The following is a 20524-nucleotide window of genomic DNA, read 5'->3' on the forward strand; positions in this document are numbered from 1 at the left end:
TAGAAATTGGACAAGCAAAACTAATATTTTCGGGATAGGTACGACCCATTTGACTAACTTTTAGAAAACTGTATTGACTGCCAAGGGTCGCTGTCATTGATAAAAATAAATAAATGTTGATTTGATTTAAGTTTAGAGCGAATGATTTTCGTATGTATTTCCGACTGTTGTGCTCCTTCTCTATTTCAAGTAATAAAAGCAATAGTAGCCAGAATGCGCCCTCTCTTGTTGGGAGTGAAAATACGGGGATAAAGTGTTATGGTGCCGCCATCGCTAAGAGAAAAAAGCTAATGCGCACGCGTAAGCAAGGATTTTTCATCTTAAGACATAATCTGCTGCCCTCTAGAGTTTAATTTTGCGCATGTGCAAAGTAAAATTTACCTAAGACAATTTTTCTGCTAAGACATTGCTAAGACGGTTCGATAAATAAGATTAAATTATTTGCTTAAGCACTTCTTAAATATTTCAGCTTAAGCAAAAATATAAGCAAATATTGATAAATGCCAACCCTGGCATTTTAGTTCAAAAGTTACGGTTCTTTTATTTGTTTACCCTTTCACAAGATTGGTCGAATCGACGAAAACAATTATCGCAATAGGTCCATGTGGTATTTATTTTTACATAAAATGTAGTGTGTGACCTTAAATTAGGTAAAAAAAACGTAGGTCTAGTGTCTTTAAGTTAAGAATTATTATAGATTTTTCTTCAAAAAATCCATCCAGTACAGTAGTTCAAAAGTTAGGATATCCTTGTGTAAATTACACACACCTCACTGTTCAAATGTATGTTGTCTATTCCAAACTTGCTGGCTAGTCAAAAGATAAGTACAGTTGGTAGGTATTCTCAATATGTAAACATACATAATTGAATAACTTGCTGTTTTAAGTTTATGGTTTATTTTTAATTGTCATTTAATAATAAATAATAATATTAAACATTTATAAAGCGCTCTTTACCGGAGTCTCATAGCGTAACATGAAAAGAATAAATATTGAAAAAGGTGAGTTTTCGGGGGAGATTTGAATTTAAAAGTGGATGAAATTGTCGACAAGTTTTAGAGATGTATGAGACAAGAAAATGACTGAAGGAAAGAAGAATACTAAAGAAGAGATACAATTATTCATCTGCCATTTGCAGATAACTAATAAAAACCTTAGTAGTTATTTCATGGTTTAAAACATTTATTCCATCTATTTAATTTCTCTACTCTGCAAATGAGTAACTCCGGATAGGTACTGTTTTTGTTTGCTTTTCTAAATTAATTGGCCATCCCCACTCACAAGCATTAGTAATAGTAGTACACACTGATAAGCACAAACCTGTATTACACTTCACTTTCTCTGTTTATATTATTTTATAATTTAATTTAATTTTTTTTAAAGAGAAATCTTGAGGAAGTTGATTTATACTGTAAGTTTCACTTATATTTGTTTATTATAGAGTATTTAGAAAAGTAGCATTACCAATTGTATTATTTTTATTCATACACAGTCAACTCCTCTTAAGTCGACTTTGCGTAAGTATTGTATAAGTCACATTAAATAAATAAACACACTAAAAGCCACACGAAACATACGCAATTCGATAAACAATAGAAGTGATTATGTGGGATCATTTTGGTTCTCTTAAGCAAATTGTATAGAATAGACTTTGGTTTTTGGTACTCATTTGTGCTAGAAGGCAATATAAATAATGGATACCGATTGATGATGAGATGAGATATTAATAGCAGTTTTTGCCACAGCTATGATGACTATTTTAGATAATTTTAATTTTAAAAAAATTACACAAAAAAAAACCAAATCAAACAAAAATAAATGTTACATATATGTTTTAAAATGTGCCTATTTTATGATTTAAAAAATTTAACCCTTTGTAACAACTGTGAACAGCATTATTTAAAAAAAAAAAGTCATGTCGCCGCCGTTTTTATATGCACAGCAGAGCCATGGTTCTTGCTGTATCATTATGTCTAAAATCACCCTCTATAATTTCAAAATAAAAGCAAAAAATGCAACATACATTGACTTCTGGAAATTTTCTGATTCTAAAATGGCCCTAGTTCGATTTAAATATTCAAGGAAAAGGTGCTGTTTTAAAAGGCTTTTTTTTTTAAATGAAAAAGGTACTTTAAGGGTGTAAACATGTTACATAATTACCCAACATGGTATGTTGTGAGTGCGAGAAAAAAATTGGGCAAGAAATCGAATTTATAACAGTGCGATTCGAAACAGCAGTAGCGCCTCGGCATACATGCCACGATTGTGATGTATTGTTGTCAGACAGGCTAGCCGTAGCGAGGCTAGTGAGTTGGCTTAGCATTTTTTTAAAAACAATCCATATAATTCATAGTAGATTCGACGTAGGCGGAGTTGACTTTATATTATTTTTATATATATCCAGTTGGGGTTACTTTTTCTCATTCTTACAGATTTCCTCTTCTTTATCGTTTCAAATTAAGTAATTGTCTGTATATCACCGGATGGTTTAGAATTAATGTTCTGTGCCAGTAGTGTTTATATATTTTATTCACTTGCACTGATGAAAGGCTAGTGTTGCCCGAAAGCTCTGCTAACTTTTCTGTTTTACTTTATTGTTTTGATTTAGCTTTTTGCTTTTTTGTTTGTATCTCCATTGAGATCCAGCCACTGATACCCACAGAATTGTCATTTTTTCAGTTATTTGCCTTTGGATTTATATTTTATTTATATATATTTGTATTTTTTAAATTTTACTTGTGGTAAACCTTATAAGCAATTGGGGTACCTAATAAATTCAAAATATCCTTTTAATTCTTCAGTAACGCAGACTGACATGAAATATCTTGCTATTGATAATTTCACTTTTGATCCATTCATCTATACAATTCCAAGAAGTGCAGGACGCTCAACTCTATGGGGAAAAGAAGCGAAAGTTATAATCAAGGATTTATCCCATGGTGCAGAAATGGTTCCGGTAATGCTTGTGAACGAAATAGACTATGGACGACCTGATGAAAGTTACCATTACATTACATATAGAAAATGCAAGAAAGCAGTCATAAATACAGACACTAACTTTTTAATATGTTGTGACTGTACAGACAACTGTAAGGTATTAGTAATTAGGTGATCATTTAGAATAAAATGATCACCTATTGTTATTGTACAAAATCTTTATTATTGTTATTATTATTATTCTTCTTCTTCTTCTTCTTTCTGTACACTTTTTGTTTAACAATTATCTCAAAAAGTTGAATAACAATGATCACAAAAATTTCACAATGTCTTTCAAATACTTTAACTTAGCCATAATAAGCTTTTCAGCGTGATCACTCATCCGTGACGTCACGTATACGCCATTTTGTGAAATCAAATTATCAATCATATGTCCATAATTCATTATCACATATTTATGAAATCCACTACACGTAAATTTCAGGTTAAGGTAAAAAATATTAGCAAATAAAAACTTGCGCGTCTCAAGGTCATGCACGTGAAATCGCGCGCAAAGATTTTAAAAAGCTTAAAATTAAGTTTTGATCAATTTAGAGCATGAATTAGGCCATTTGCGTGTTTAAAAAAATTACTGCGCAAAAACACGTTTTTGCGTACGCGATTCTTAGAAGGCGTAAAAAATGAAATTTGATGTATAAATCACATTCTACTCACAATTCTTAGTACATTCACCGATCTTGAGTCCATTCCGACTTAAAATAACGGTATACGAGCACGTTAAAAAAGACGAAATGCGCACATTAATTTCACAAAAGTTCTGAAAATGGTGAAAAATATGTCTTTTTTAAAATGAAAATAACTCTTCAGAATGCACGATGACCCCTAAGTTTTTTAACTTATTCGGGAAGCCATTGAGTTGTAGATATAAATTTATATACACATTAGACGTACAAAATGGTATTACGTCATCAAATGGCCACTTGAATTTAAAAATTTGGATTTTTTTCCGTTTTGTGTAGGTTATCACATTCAATAGACCGCATCTCCGCTATTTGAGCTCGATTTTCGCACAAATGTCAGTGTGTGCTTGCTTAATTATTTATCTCTCTCATAAGTTGTCAGTGTTTTCATTTTGATGACGTCATCACGCGTAAAAACTTGAATAACGTAGGTCGTGTAATTTCACCTTCGCCGTAAATTTGAATATCTTACATCTCTTCAGAATTGAAGGTTACCTTAATTATTATAATTTTTTATGAAAGCTGATGAAATGTAGATATGAATTCATATAAAAATCAAGCCTATCGGATGTTGTGATGTTAACATATGGCCAGATGAAGTTAAAAAGTAGTTTTTTCATCTTTTTCGTCAAAGTTATACAAATTTCAAAGAGTGCGCACAGCGCTTCTACGTGCCAGATTCTCTTCCAATTCTCATATTTATTTGCTCAATTCATAATCTTTCGAAATTGCCATCTTCGAATTTATTTTGATAATTCCATCATACCAAAAAATTAGAACATGATATGTGTCCCGTGATTTCAACTATGCTACACTGTATATAGATATACAGTATATACTGTACATATTGTATATGGCATATAATAGGCACAACTCAGCACTATAAGCGTATAATAGGATGGTATACATCAACATTTTCTGATCGTATGTTAACGTACGTGCATGTTTAAAAAAAATTAATTTCAGTAAAATGATAAAAATGATCACCTATAATTCGTCAAAGTGACGAATTAAATTCTAGTTCAATTTATATATTTTCTGTCTGAACTACTTCTTATTTCTTCATTATTAGCCTAGGAAATCTAAGGAGAGATTTTTCTTTAAGTGGTGACATATGATAAGGAGATCAAAATTTGAGCATCACACCTCTATCACTCATCCTGATGATATGCAAATTAGCTAAAATATGCAAATTAGGGTGAAATTACATGGTTACCATATCTCAAAAACTACTAGTCCCATATCTCGAAAATCACTAATGCTAAAGAGTTGATATTTTACAGACTTATACAGAATGTACATATTTTATATTTGCTTTAATGTAACATTTTACAGAAAAATGACCGGAAGTATGACATTTGACCCTTGACCCATTTCTCAATATCGCTTACATAATAACTGACATTTTTTATTCAAATGAATATATAGACCTAGACTAATTTAGAAAAATAGGTCTAGAAACCAAAAATACGAATCCTAGGCTGGTTACTCTGGTTAATTCTATTTAGCCTAGACTGGGGCTATCTACAAGTAAGCATAACACTCGCACATACAAAATCGTCAGCAGAACCAAGGTACTGAATAGTTAATGGAACTTTTAAGGGACCTCTGAGGTTCTTAAAAGTTAAGGGGGAAAATAGACCAAGTTAAGGATTTCACTTAACCTTAACCTGCCTACAAGTAGCACTTGCACATACAAATTTGCAAATTTAACAAATTATATGTTCAAATTTGTTCAAATGTGTAACAAAATAAAGTCTTTAAACGCCAAACAACTGCAATGTAAATATATATATATTTTCTAGTTTAGAAGAAAATTTTCTATTAAGACAAATATAAAAATGCACATTATGAACACTTTGAGACCAAAATGAATCGAGATATGATCAAGGTCAAGGTTAAAAGGTCAAAAGGTCAGAAGTGGTACTTCTGGTAATTATTTGATGAAACTTGTCATTAAGATAAATATAAATATGTATATTACGAACAATTTGAGATCATAATTGAGTTTCTAGAGTAAGCGGTTGTCAAAATATATGATATAGGCGACCATTTTGAAAAAGCGCCCCCACACAGTGAAAAAGCATATAAAAGTTGGACACCAAGTTGAAATTTGTTTCTTATGATGTTATTGACTACATGAAAGTGAAAAATCAAACTAGGCCAAATCGCATAAAGTAAATTAATGCAAATGCTGCCTGACTATATTAAATTCTAGGAGAAAATGGGGAACACATTGGCTCGATGCGCTCTATTAAATGGGATTAACTAGTACAAAAGAGGAAAAAAATCTGTAATTTGCGGTAGGAACATCGCGTTTGGCGATAAACAAAAGTCATCTACTGGGACTTGAACTTGCGAAGATTAGTCCACATCATCACAAGACTACGTTTTACACGCCGCGCCACGTAACTTGCTTGAAGAAATAAATCAACTAACTATGCATACATGGCCTCTTATTCACCCTCTATAGACGCGACAAAAGACTGTTTGTGATTGGTCAATACTCATGGTAGTAACCTGGTACGCGCGGTGCGCTGGACATCCAGTGATTCGGCTATGTTATAATAACTAATAAAAAATAAATAATTGCGAAATATTCCCTCTATGTTTCATTTTCCAACGAATTCAGTTTGGCTTTCCTGTACTACCTCAACCATAAAATACAAATAAACATAGGAATAGGCTAATTATGTGCAAATTAATTAAATAACATGTATAGTCCTAGGGTATTTTCAAAATAATGTTTTTCTGAATATTTTATATGGATGCGTGATAAATAGCCACGTATGTGTGAGGCATAAAAATTGGTCCAATAACATTGAGGTAAATGTTTACTGTAAGGGTATGAACTATACTATACAAGAAAAAAACAAAAAACAATAATTTTCTCAACTTCAATAGAACAAAGAATATCTGTAACTCTTGTTACAAAAAAGTAACGTGACCAAAATTTGAATAACCGATTCTAATTGACGTCTTCTAACTTTAGATAGGAGTTAATTAGCAAATAATACATTGTTTGTGTGCATTGTCCATGCTTCTAAAGGCAATGACAAGCCTACGGTCGACGCGTATATAATTATCATAACAATACATCGTTCATAGGTTACGAACAATACTTCGTAGGCTACGTTCAGACAGGGATCTCCCTGGTTCAGAGAACAATGACGTAATTACGATCTGGAAGAGTGGACATTTATTGCTGATAGACAAGCTCTTAGGCTTCATGGACAACGTAATCCTGTCTATTATAAAGACAGAAAAACTGAAAAAACCATTTGATGACATTGATTGAAAATAGATTTATTATTGCAACAAAAACCAAAATAAAGGAATGGAAATCAACTATGTTTTTTTTTTAAATATGTCTACTTTCCTTTAGAATAAATCAAAATGTGCATGTCAGCAGTTAACTATTGATGCTACACATGCTTCATGGGATGGAAAAGTTGACCTAAATGCAGGATACAAATACAGGCGTCTTGAAGAGCAACTCACTACTGGGTAAGAATTTTTGACAATTTTATTGTACTACATAGTACAAGGCACACCTGATTGTTGGACAGTAATCTATATACAGTAAATTGTGGGTAATATCTATAATCCTTGTTCAGGATTTTTTTGGTAACCAATAAGTGTAAGTAAACTATTTTGGTGTCAAAATATTTATATTCACTCTAATGAAAAGGTTGAACTAACCGAACTAGAAATGCCCTTTTGACCTAAATTTAGCTCATTGTTTGTTTGCCTCTAGACAATCAGCCTATTGTCCAAACCATAGTGTGGAATCTCTTAGTCTCATTAGTTACAATCCTATTGGTGCAGTACCCGCTGCTTACTTGGGCTTGAATCTAACCCCTAGCCGTCAGCGCAAGCTCGGTGGTCTACAGGTATGAATGCCAGGCTAGTGATCGTGGGTTTGAGTCCTACTCGAGAAGTACTTGCATATTTTTTTTGCAAGTATTCTCAATGTACTTAGTATGAAGTACAAATTATGCCAGAGTAAGGCAAAACATCTGACCACTTAACACCCTGATGCAAAGCTACTCTACTGTTGGATTACAGTCGATCAGGCCTAGCCCAGTATTATTATTATTATATTACTGCCTAGACTTAATATGGAAAAAATGAATATAAAATAAACTTCTAATTGTGTATTCTTTGAAACATTTATGATCCCCGATTATTTATATTGTTTTTTCAGATGTAATTAAAACATTAAAATAAATTGCAACTGACTGAAAATGTTAGGCCCTACACAGCCTGTACCTACGAATATATCACACCTGTGCTAAGAAACCTTCATTGGCTCCTTGTTACACAGAGAATCAATTTGTTATTTATCTTCAAATCCACCTGCTTTTATTTCAATTTTGATTCATATTCCCATGAGGTCTCTGCGATCTAGTTTAGAGTCTCTACTCACTCATTCCATCCATCCGTCAACAAGTTTCCTTTTCTTGGGCCTCTGTCTTCATTTGGAATGGTTTATGGCCTTTGCTCATTTTGCTCTTAGTTTTCCGCTTTTTATTTCTCTTGTTAATATACGCCCCATTTATTATTATTATTTAAATTACTGTATCTCAACATCTCAACGACTGGCCATAGAGACTTCAAATTGTCCCAAATTATTCAGACCATGGGAAACTGAGATCATGGAGGAAGTAATTAAGCTAATTGATTGCATAATGTTATGATAATCTCTTAGATAAACAAATCTGGCTATACATAATTAATTTTACATAAACATTATTGGAACAGGATTGCATCGTTAAAAACCTTTTTTTTTTTAGCAAGAAGCCCATTAATTTAGTTTTTGAATGGATAAAATTGATGCAGTATTTACATAGTTACGATTTTAGCCCATTGTTTTGTACTCATTTATTGGGCTGTTGAATGTTTTGTTGGCACCCCTAACTCTGCAACGATGATATGATATGCATCTTATTCACGTACTGTTTTTCCATTCGACTGTATACTACTAGGCCGGCATATTGTGTTTGATCTAGACTAGGCTATGCCTAGCTAGCTAAAAGCCGAGAGCTCATTCTTCGCGAGCTACTTGGGTAGTGCATTGTTTCTCACTTTTTATCATAATTTACCATAAAACGAATGACCTGGTTTAATGTTTTTAAAGTAATATATATGTTACAAATTGTAAGGAAGGGGTCTTTAAATAATAATATTTAACATAGGTCGAAAACCAAATAACATTTTAACCCATTGACATTTCCTGCTTGCCAGCTTATTTTTATAAATGCGAGAATAAACAAACTTTTTAACAGGGTAGTATTATTTTGCAAATAACTTATAAACTATTGATAATTTGAAAAAATAAATAATAAAACATGTTCATCAGATATTTCTACATGCAAATGTATTTTTATTATAAGGTTTTTAGCAATATTTGTACAGCTAGCTAGGTTTAGACCAAGCTAGCTAATATAGTAGTAGTAGTAAAACAAAACAAAATCGCTAAACTTAGTAATCTAATCCAACTAATCAAAGATTTCACCAGATTGACCAACTCAAGTAAAACCATAATAGATTTATTATTTGTTTCCAACCAAAATATTTCAACTACTGGATTAAGTGACCATTGATTAATTTACCTAATCCGGAAAAATAAAAAAGTTAAGGTTCCAACTAAAGTTATAAAAAAAACATTCATTAAAAAATTAAAAAAATGTATTAATACCATTAAAAACACAGATTGCAAATGTTGGAAAAATTTCATCTGGTTGTGGAATAAGTATTAAATAAAATTTCTTTTTGAACAACCAAAAAATATATAAGCGAACTTACAGTACGTTTCGAAACCTATCAGGTTTCATTCTCAACTGGCGTTTCATCGTCTAGCATTAATTCCATGACAACGATGAGTTGGTATAGCGCCACCAATAGGTCCAAAAGGACGTGCCCCCTTCTCCTTCTTCAATAGTTGATCATAAATGTGTGATAATTCGTGGGCTCCTTCATCTCTGTTCATGATTTTTCCATGTTTTCTGATGTTGATCGACTCTTTTATTTGCCTTTTTTGAGTGTTGCATTCTTTCTCAAGGATAGCAGCGTTCCAATCAATGAGGTGATTGTGTTGTAGTGCATGATCTGTTATTGCAGATTTATGTATGATTGAAGATGTAGACGATCTTTGAGCCCTAGTTAAAATCCCTTCCGTGTTGTTTTCTGTGTCTGTGCGATGTTCTTTTATGCGTGTTTTTAAAGCCCTCCCTGTTTCCCCTATGTAAGCTTGTGGACAGTTCAAACATTGTAGTTTGTAGATGCAACCGCATACTTGGTCTTTTTCGATGCGGTCTTTCGGATGAACGAGGTTTTGCCTGATCTTATTAGATGGGATGAAAAAGGTGTCAATTTGATGTTGGTTGAATACTCTTTTTATGCGTTCAGACAGACCTTTTGTGTATGGGATCCCGATGTTGCAACGTGATTTTTCTTTAGTAGATGTTGTCCCTTTGCTGCGATTTTGATCAAGCTGTCGTTGCTGTTTTTGGAGTCGTTGTTTTTCTACCTTCTTGAATGTCCAATCTGGGTAGTCGCATTTCTTCAAAGCCTGTCTGATGTGGTCCATTTCCTGTTTCTGTCCTTCAGGTGTTGAAACTATGTTTTCACATCTATCCACAAGCGTATTAATGACACTGAGTTTGTGTTGTAAAGGGTGATTTGACTTGAAATTTAAATACTGATCTGTGTGTGTCGGTTTTCTGTAGACTGAAGTAGTTAATGATCCGTTGCTTTGTAGTGTTATGAGAATGTCCAAAAAAGGAATGGTGTTGTTGGACATGCATTCGGTGGTGAATTTGATATTTTGGGTAGTGTCAATGTTGTTTAAGTGAGTATTAAGATCCGTAGCTGCATGCAAGGGAATGCTGGCAAGAATGTCATCGACATAGCGATACCATATGGTGGGTTTAAATTCCATTGGTGCTGTAGCAATCGCCTCCGTCTCTAACCATTCCATAAACAAATTTGCTATGATGGGGCTGATGGGACTACCCATCGCTAAACCTTCCTTTTGTTTGTATATTTTGCCTTGGAAACTGAAATAAGTGGCGTTGAGAGTCAGTGATAGCAACTCAATGATGTCAACCACTTCTAATTTTGTTCTTGTGTAGAGTTGCTTGTCCTGTTTTAGGCAATGTTCTACGGTCTTTATTGCTTCTTTTACTGGTGTTTTTGTGTACAAAGAAACAACATCAAATGATATTAGTGTTTCATTAGGAGGGATGTTTAAGTTCCTCATTTCCTTCGCTAGCTGTTTGGAGTTCTCAACATGATGTTTTGAGTTGCCTACTAGGGGTTTGAGGATTTCCTTAATGTAGCGTGACACTCCGTAGAAAATGGTGTTAATACTGTCAACAATTGGTCGGATGGGCCAATTTGGTTTGTGTACTTTGGGTAAGCAATAGAGGCGTGGTACATTTTCAGCTGTGGGAAACATGTCATTCTTTTCTTTTCTTGATATTTTCTTATCATTGAAATGCCTGTTCAAGATGTTGACAAGTTTTCTTTTGTGGTTTGCCGTTGGATCTTTCTTCAGCTGTTCATAGGTGTTACTATCGCTAAGCATGTCATTAACTTTGCTTACATAATCAATTGTGTCTAGAATAACAGTAGCTCGACCTTTGTCGGCTGGCAAGATTGTTATGTCGCTGTTTTTCTTTAAATTGAGTAAAGCTTTTCTTTCTTCGGATGATATGTTGGAAGGTGGAATTTTAGCAGTGTTGATGGTGTTAAAGATTTTGGCACGAATGATGTCTTTTTCAGCGTACGGTACGTTGATCGATTTACATGCTAGCTCTGTCGCTACAACAATGTCCTCAATAGGTGCTGTGCGTGGGGACACTGCATAGTTTAGGCCTAGCTCTAATACCTTAATTTCTGTACTGCTAAGGTCTTTTTTGGATAGATTAATCACCCACCTGTTTTTCAACTGCCTCCCGCTCAAATCTGGTTCTTGATATAATTCATTCTGTAGATGTTTTCCTTTTTTAATCCACCATTCAAGTTTCTTCTTTTGAATTAATGCTAGACGATGAAACGCCAGTTGAGAATGAAACCTGATAGGTTTCGAAACGTACTGTAAGTTCGCTTATATATTTTTTGGTTGTTCAAAAAGAAATTTTATTTAATACAGATTGCAAGTTATGCAAAGCTTTGATGCAGATACTGCATGGTCATTATGGAAAAAGCTATTTTATGACATTGCATGTAATAAACATGCTCCTGTAGGAACAAACAAAATAAAAGGTTCACTTCCTAGGTGGATCACAAGTGATTATATAACCTTAACAAAAGACAGAGACTACTACTATAATATAATAATAATTTATTGGAAAATTTCAATTTTTTTCAATTCAACAGTGGCACACTTTGATGATAAAGGTGCATCCAAATAATAACTTAAAATGAGTGACAAAATAAATGTTGTGTGAAATACAGCATACAATTTACAAGAATTAAAAAAAAAAACAAACTTAAAAATAAATGCAAAAATAACAGAATGTAGTGTGAAATACAAAACATAAGGCATACACTAATAAAAATTAAAAATATATCCCTTATTGAATTTGCTATTTTTTGATACATATTATGTTAAAAAACAATTGTTTATGAGAAAATTGTAAATGAAAGTACTAAAAAAGTTTGTTTTTTGCTAGGCTAGGCTTAGCAAACTTGTATTCCAAATAAAATCACTAATAAACACGAAATATAAATATTTGGTAATAAATTTTCATTTATAAATACATATACATGTATTTATCTAAGCAAATATGATTGTGAAAACCATATTCTTATGTGAACTTATAAACTACTAGAAGTAACCCGTGCTCTACACGTTCTTTTCTGCCTTAATATGTTATATACTTTGCATGTATAATAAAAGAGCACTTTGATAAAAGTACTTTGACAAATTATTTAAATAAAAACAAATTGTATCATGAATAAAATTCTGAACTATCTTATGGCTATTGATTTTGTTATACACTATCCCTTCACTTAAGCTAAAAAATGAAAACAATACTTTAGACTTTACTTTTTACTGTTCAGACTTTACGAAAATAAAAGACGCTAAACAAAAATTGTGCTGTGTGAATTAGTTAGGTGATGCGCGCAAACACTAACGAAAGTATAAAGTACCAAACTATATTATTTCGGGTGTTTTTCGTGTTGTATAAAAAAGTGGACATAAATCGAATGAAAACACATTGCTGTGGAACCACAAAGTGGTTTTCATGTTCAACAATGTATCAAACCATTTGGAATCATTTTGTTTGTGTGTTTTTGTTTTTCATTTACATTTTTTTAAATATTTTGCAATTTGCTTGGTTTGGGAGATTTGTTACCTATTTCTACTTTTGTAATAAGCGTGGTCTAGCAATAGCCTGTGCTCCGCATGGTCTTTGTCTGCCTTAATAATAAATAATAATGGGATGATTAAGTATTATAAAAGTGCAATACTGGATATAGGACTTTGTGCTGTGTGAATATTATCTACAGTGACATCTGTTTAATGATAAAATATAAATATGAATTAAGTTATAGAATTAAGATGTGAGTATTGGAATAATAAAACAGACTTTAAAATCAACACAAAAAGTGCACTCACTACTCTAAATTAGATGATGCGCTCGGACACAAACTTTTATATCTGATATTTTGTGGAAACACGACATCGGAATCATTTTATTTGTGTGTGGGTGTGTGCTTTTTTGTTTGTTTTTTTTTCATTTACATTTTTAAAAATTGTAATGGTTTTTTATATTTCGCAATTTTTTGTGTGAGGTTTGGCATCTTTTTAGCTACTTTTGTAATTACATTGTGGTTTAGATTTTTTGCTTTAAGCGGAGATACTGTACTTATTATTTACACATATCGCAGATTCGAACTCTAACTCTAATATGCATTAATTTCAACGACCACGGCGTTTTAATACATTCTGTTCCAAAGATAGGTGTAATTAATTAAAACTTCAACGACGCGATCAGTCGATACAGTTGGGCGACTGTCTAGACTAAACACCGTTTTAAACATGGTGTTTGTAGATCAGGCCATTGCGGTACACAACGGAGAAGGTTGTGTAGTTGAAACGTGGTCAAATTACTGCTATTTTTTGCCCTTTTTTAGTGTTTATCCTTAAAATTCAGGAAAGTGACATAGCCTATCATGTGCGACCCATCATTAAACATCAGTGTTCCAAATGTTAGCATGTATCGTTCAGTGGTTTTGGAGGAGATACGTAAAATATGTGAACAATTTAGTAGCATTAATATATAGATTCTTACTCTGCCGTCCGGTTTGTCTAGGCCTATATGTCAATCCATTCTTCAAGGCTAAGAACGTTTCCTTTTTAAAAATTGAACTGTTTTCAAATGATATGAAGTTTTTTCAAATAGCAAAAATCGTGTGGTTTCCATATTTCACAAACAAATTTATAGTTGGGGAGCCAGAAAGGGTTTGCCTGCACCCTCTAGCAAACTATGTTAACAATGTTTTTTTGCTTCCTTATATCAATACAAATCAAATTTTTGCTGTTGGCCGAAAAAAAATGGGGATGTTTGGTCAGTACAGGGGCCAAAAGGTCAATATGGTCAAAATTAAGTCTTGGCGTAACTAGGTAACTACATTATATATATAAAATTTTTTGTGACAAACTACTCAGAAGACCCATATTTCTATTCACTCTAAGGCGGATTCGTAGAGATAGGCCTACCCTCGTGTCTTATTTTTTGTTCCGAATCAAGAATACTTTGCGAAATTGATATAGATTGAGCCTCCTCTAGATCACTAATACGAGATTGCTTGAACTTGTTTAATTTGTTATGGACAGCTAAAGCATGATTCGTAATTTCTGTTTTATCGAAATAAGACGGGTCAGGCAAGATAGTAGATATTAATTCACAGATCTGGCTGACATCAATTATGTTTGTAGAATTAAGCTCAGAGAGCCGTAACTGTTTCAGCAAATGCATGTTTGAAGAGAATACAGATTGTGCCGCTTGGATAATTGAAAGTCCAACAGCATCAGTAGAAGGGGGCAGGCATTGAGATTTTGATGAATTCATTGTGTCTCGTCTAAATTAATACTCTCAGATGGGAGCAAGCCAATACGTTTCAATTGTTCACAGTCCACACACAGTTGAGGGTTTTCAAAAGGCAATTGTAATATTAACTTTTCTTTTCTTACAAGCATCACAGCTCTACATTATCAGCTCAATAGAACTCAACAAAGAAGCCTTTGTTTCAATGCAAATTAGGTACAGGAAGCTCAATAAACAGTCCAAAGTTTGTGATGTCATTTCAATAGCATTTTTGCTTGGGCTTGGGGTTGTAGGCTATCTAATTGTAAAATTATACTACAAAAGTTTTACAGTATTTCAATTATCCTCAGGAATGCGTTTGGGGAAATATCGATATAGATATACATATATTTCTGGCAACCAAGAACCGGCACAAGAAAAAGGTGAAGGCAGAAACGGCGATAGAGGGACGACATTACAAAGTATGCAGGCATCACGTGGGCGAGGATATCACAGAACAGATGGTATTGGCAGAAGCATGAGGAGGGCTACATCCGACAGGGGATGATACAGCTAAACTGAACTGATACATATTTTAATCATTAACCAATATGACACCTATTCATTTACACATTTAGCAAAGTACTATGTATTGGTCTCTTGGATTGTCTCATTACAGACATCCATTCCTGTGTGAACATATACACGTTCTTTACTGTTACTGTGTTCTACTACCATATCACATCATCCGCCATCTAGGACCCAAGTTAAGGGCCAAAATGGCCCACTTTCGATGTTTGTTTGTTATACAAATTTCTGTTTCTGCATGTAGCCATACATATGGGGTATCAAAATGATCGCAATTGTACCGGGAAGGTTTTAAACTACATTTCAAAAAGTCCGGGATTTGGTGGGAGAGGGGGTTGGGAGATAGGGTGTGGGAGTTGGGGTTCAGAAGATAGTGAGGATTTCGCTTAGGCTAGGGGTAGTAGGCTATTAAATTGACCAGAATTGTGGTTGGAAAATGTTTTTAATTATCCCTGAGAAGGGGCTGGGAGTTTGGGGTGGGGATGTAGGCCTATCACCAAACCAAATTAAACTACTTTTGAAAACTGACACTGAGGGATTATGGGTTGGGAGTGATGGCTAACATATTTTGTACTGGAACCGTCTTAAACGCATCACCCAGTATCTGGGTGTGTTTGGAGGGGGAGGAGGAGGACCGAAAATACTGGCGTAATGAAGTAGCCTATATGATTGGAATTGTAATAGGAAAAGTTACTACATTTGAACTGTCCAGGGGAGGAGTTAAGGTTTGTTGATTGTGGCTGGGATATCAAAATTAGATATTTTAATTATGAGCCAATATTTATTTACACAGTTTACAATGTACTTAAACCATAGGCCTATCATAGGTATGTATACCCCTCTCAATTTGAAGCTGAAGTTGAATTGAATTTGTCCTGTGAAGAATTTGTTTTAAAAAAAGAGTGTGGGGTGTTATTGAAGAGGATGGGGGTTGGTGAGTATAGGGAAGTACTGGCGTCGGGTGTTATGTACTGAGAAGGCTTTAAACTAATTTTAAAACCCGCCCTGGAGCGGGTATAATTGCTAGGATTATATAAAATGTACATAGAGCAAAAAATAAATGTTTTTAATCAATTAATTTCTTAAATTTTATGCAATTATTTTATCAAAAAAATGGTGTAGTAAAAATGATTATTTTTGGCGATGTTAAATATGTATTATAAAAGCCTTGTTTTAGTTGGACAATGAATGAACACTGTTATTAAACAGAATCTATAGCCATATGTCAAACAGAGTATCTGCAGTCAATATTATCTACCGTATTGTGTCTAATAAAAGCCCCGGGGCCCTTTTTTTCAAAAGGGGGCGTTTATTGGAGGTGAATTTTAACACTCAAAATTACCTAAACAAGCTGTTTTAAAACAGTTAATTAGTTTGTTATTTGTTGAAAAACAAGTTAATGCACAAGCTATCTCTAGGCCTGATCCATTTTGCTAGTTATTTGAACAGCAATATCAAGTACATTGTGCTTGGAAATGAAGTGAAATAACTTCAAGTTCTTGGGGAAAATTTCTGATCAAACATCGTGGCTTGTAAAAAAAAATATGGAATTTACCTAAAAAAATATCTCAGTGTAGACCATTTTCTGTCGGGGGAAATAAATTATCCGATATTATCGCAATGGTCCGTGCACATGTTTATCGCAATTGCTCTACTGTAATATATTAGTGGAATTTATCCCCGCAACAGACTATACCATTTTCGGAAAACATTGCACCTTTTGTATGACGTACGCGATGGATAGTGGTCATCAACTAGGAGGTGTAACTGTCGGACAATTTAATTTGTAGTTGGTTTAATTTAAAAGTCAATTTAGCAACTTTGCCGGGGAATTAAATTTGTGGAGGGTTTATAATACAAGTATACAATGTAACTGTAAGATTTTCTAGCTGTACGGGGTGTTTTTTTTAATTTATTTATTTTTTTTTGACCATATTTAATGAGGGTGATCCATCCAGCAATTGCTGATCATTAGAGTGGTAGCCAATCATCATAACCACCAAGCCACAACTCCACTCCACTCGAATGGCTGAGCGGTTAAGGCAGGGGCGCCGTTTACCGTACCTAAAGGCAAGGGTTCGAGGCCGACTCGCTCCTAGTTCTGATGGTAGAACAAATCTTCTCGGATAAGGACTATATACCATAGGTCCAGTGTACACAGTTATAACCTAACCTGTGCACTTTAAAGAACCCAGTTCATTATTCGAGAAGAGGAGGGGGTTACTCCGGTGTACTGGTTCACAAAATAGCCCCTGTTTTAGGAGGATTACCACCTATCTGATAGGACAGTAATTAGTTTACTATTGGTAATCCTTGGCCACATTGCCTAAAGACATAAAATAAAAAAAAAGAAATAAAAAATCAAAATATTGATTATTGTTATCATTTTTCAATTACTCTATTAAATAATTGTGCCCCTAAGAGACGATTTGTTTAATCCTTCTCTTAATCTGTATGATTTGAAAAAGATAAATGACTTTCAGAAACTATGAATACCTACACTAAATCTGTACAGTATCTGGAAGGACCTAATGATTTAATGTATTAAAGATCACTGGGGCTTCGTTATGATTTTCTTACTTGATATTTAAAAATTCTACAGTGATGTAGTATTAGAAACAATACAATGAAATTCTTGCATCCTACTTTTTCAGAATTTTTGAGTGCAATTCAAAGTGCAAGTGTTCTAAGAGTTGTTACAATCGTGTGGCACAAAATGGTGTTAGAGTACGCTTGCAGGTTTTCAAAACTGAAAAAAGGTAAGGTTATTTATTATTGAAATGACTTTAAATAGTTTATACCGTATTTATTTGAATAAATTGTTTATTGTTCAAGATTGATTTTTGATCTACGTTCATAAATCAACCGAATAGTGGCATGACAACTTTACTTTATGTCCAAAGTTGAGCACTGTCTTTTCGAATAATATATGATGGATAAATAAAATATGACCGCATACATACATGATTTTTTTTCTAATCTTAGTCCAAATTTAAAAAGCTTGTTTCCGGTTGAGCGCCCAGGTGGATTTTTTTCAGAAAAAAAAAATTCTACCCGCAAACCTTTTTTGGGAGATCAGATAGCGTAGTAGAAGGAGGACTGTATCTCATTTCTTACACGTATTACGATTCATATAAATAATAAGGCACGATGTTTAATGTTTACAGTTTACCGTTCTTTGTTGAATGTTTAGTTTAAAACAATGTGAACCAAAAGCATGTGATAAACAGAAAGCTACTTAGCTAGCAGACGGACAGAGAAAACATGATACAAAAACAATTTGTTTGTAGGCCTTACCTAACTATCATACACACAGTTTTAGCCATGATAAAAATCAAGCAAATGGCATATGATGTAGTAGAATATAAATTATATTTAGTTTCCGAGTTTCGATTTCTGAGGTTTTTTTTTTGGTAGTATAATCCATATTTATAATAAATAATCCATGGTGGCACCGACTTTTCTCACCCACACACTACGCTGCCTAGCATGCATTCTGCACATTTATTGTGGACTATACCATTTCCTTGAGTTCGGTAAAAATGTGTTTGTTAAATTAGTGTTGATGTTCTGTAGGCTGGATTGTTGAGGTGGGTGCGATAAAATACTTATACTTTCACTGACCTTCGGGTTAAGTCGCATGTTTAACTTTGGTACTAAAAGCGGACACCCTTTTTACACGTATAAAGGACTACACTATTCATGAACGCACATTTGTTTTCTTATCAGAGGGTGATACGTACATCAAAAGGAATTTTTTCCCAAAGATCCTCCGGCCGGTTGGCTCACCTCGCGAACTAGACTTGCTCGAAGTCTGTATTTATTGTCTTTTTTATGTTAGTCCACCAGTCGAAGTTTTGATTTTTGTCTGAAAATACTTGTGAAGCACATAGAAAACGATTTGCGGAAAGCAACAAAGAAACGTGTTGGAGTCGAGTTCGAGTACCCAAAAGTACACACGTGTATGTCTCTACATCATCTAAATGTAACATCATCTTAGTTGTTGAATATTTGAAATTTCCAAAAATGCATATTAATATATTTTAGAGTGAGTAACATGTGGTTGAAACTAGTCAACCGGATAATCGTATGCACCAAGAATTCTTGGTATTAAACCACATGACTAGTAGTACACGTTTGATCTCTATCAAAGATCTTTATCAACTGACTAGTTGTTGGCAAGCAGCCTGGTCATGACGTCATGTCCTAGTTGTAGAATCATCTAATTGCATCCTCACCTGGCTTTGGCCAAAACATGTAGTTTTAATACATTTAAAGGCAGTTTTAACCTATTTGATTTTGATTTATACTAGTATTGTATTTCTGTTTGTGAAATGAGGAAAATATGATATATAAATAATATTTTGTCTTTTCTTTATTTTTGTTTTATACAGAGGTTGGGGTTTACGTTGCATTGATGATATTCAAGCTGGTATGTTTATTTGCACATATGCTGGAAACTTATGGAATGAGGAAGAAGCAAATGATGTTGGCCAGAAATATGGAGATGAATATTTTGCTGAATTAGATTACATTGGTAATTGTTAAAATCACCACAGTGCAATGTAGAATTACCTGCACTATAATATTTCCACCCAACAGTTCAGTTGTACCCTGTAGTCCTAATTTAACCAAGTGTTTAATTAAAGATATATTGTTTCCCCAAAAACATGAAAAATGAAGATTAATTAAATCAGACTTTGAATATGTTATTTTGTAGTTTTAATAAAGTTAATCACTTCCATAGAAAAAAAAACCGAAAAAAAATAATGTTTTCACTTGTAAAATGACAAAATAAATGGTTAAATTCAACCAAACATCCATTGGCTGGCAGCCAATTTGACCATTTTTTTGCTTTAAATTACGTTTTTTCAGGTAAATACATTTTTTTTCAATCCAGTTTTTGGTCAAAGTTATTATGTTACATTAAAATGGAATATTCAACAAAAATTTTTTTAATAATTATTTTTTCAGGGGGACATCTTTAAAGAGAACTTGCATTTTCATTTTCCACACAAAATGATCACTGGTTTATTAGGTACATCTATGCTTGCAATCATATAGGCCTCGAAAAACAATTCTGTCTAAACAGAACCTCTGCATTCCTAGAAATTTCTTCAGCTATATGTGCAGAGAGCCTGGGGATTCCTCTGATAAAATCATGCACATTTTGAAAGGCAGGACAATTCACCTTTCAGAGGGAGAGATAATAAAAACG

General features: G+C 33.5%; 1 protein-coding gene across 2 annotated transcripts in view; it reads left to right on the forward strand.

The window, feature by feature from the left end:
- LOC144844447 (histone-lysine N-methyltransferase SETDB1-like) overlaps window positions 1-20524 on the forward strand; it is a 258872-nt gene that overhangs the window by 81572 nt on the left and 156776 nt on the right. Inside the window, exons 14-18 of one of the 2 annotated variants that reach the window (XM_078701370.1) lie at window positions 1383-1410; window positions 2801-3093; window positions 7062-7183; window positions 17961-18065; window positions 19701-19843. In XM_078701370.1, coding sequence (XP_078557496.1) covers window positions 1383-1410; window positions 2801-3093; window positions 7062-7183; window positions 17961-18065; window positions 19701-19843 — 691 coding nt within the window. The remainder of the gene's footprint in view (window positions 1-1382; window positions 1411-2800; window positions 3094-7061; window positions 7184-17960; window positions 18066-19700; window positions 19844-20524) is intronic. The other variant, XM_078701379.1, reaches the window with a different exon arrangement.

This window comes from Antedon bifida, chromosome 1, assembly GCF_963402885.1.
Source record: "Antedon bifida chromosome 1, ecAntBifi1.1, whole genome shotgun sequence".
In the NCBI taxonomy this organism is placed as follows: Eukaryota; Metazoa; Echinodermata; class Crinoidea; order Comatulida; family Antedonidae; genus Antedon; species Antedon bifida.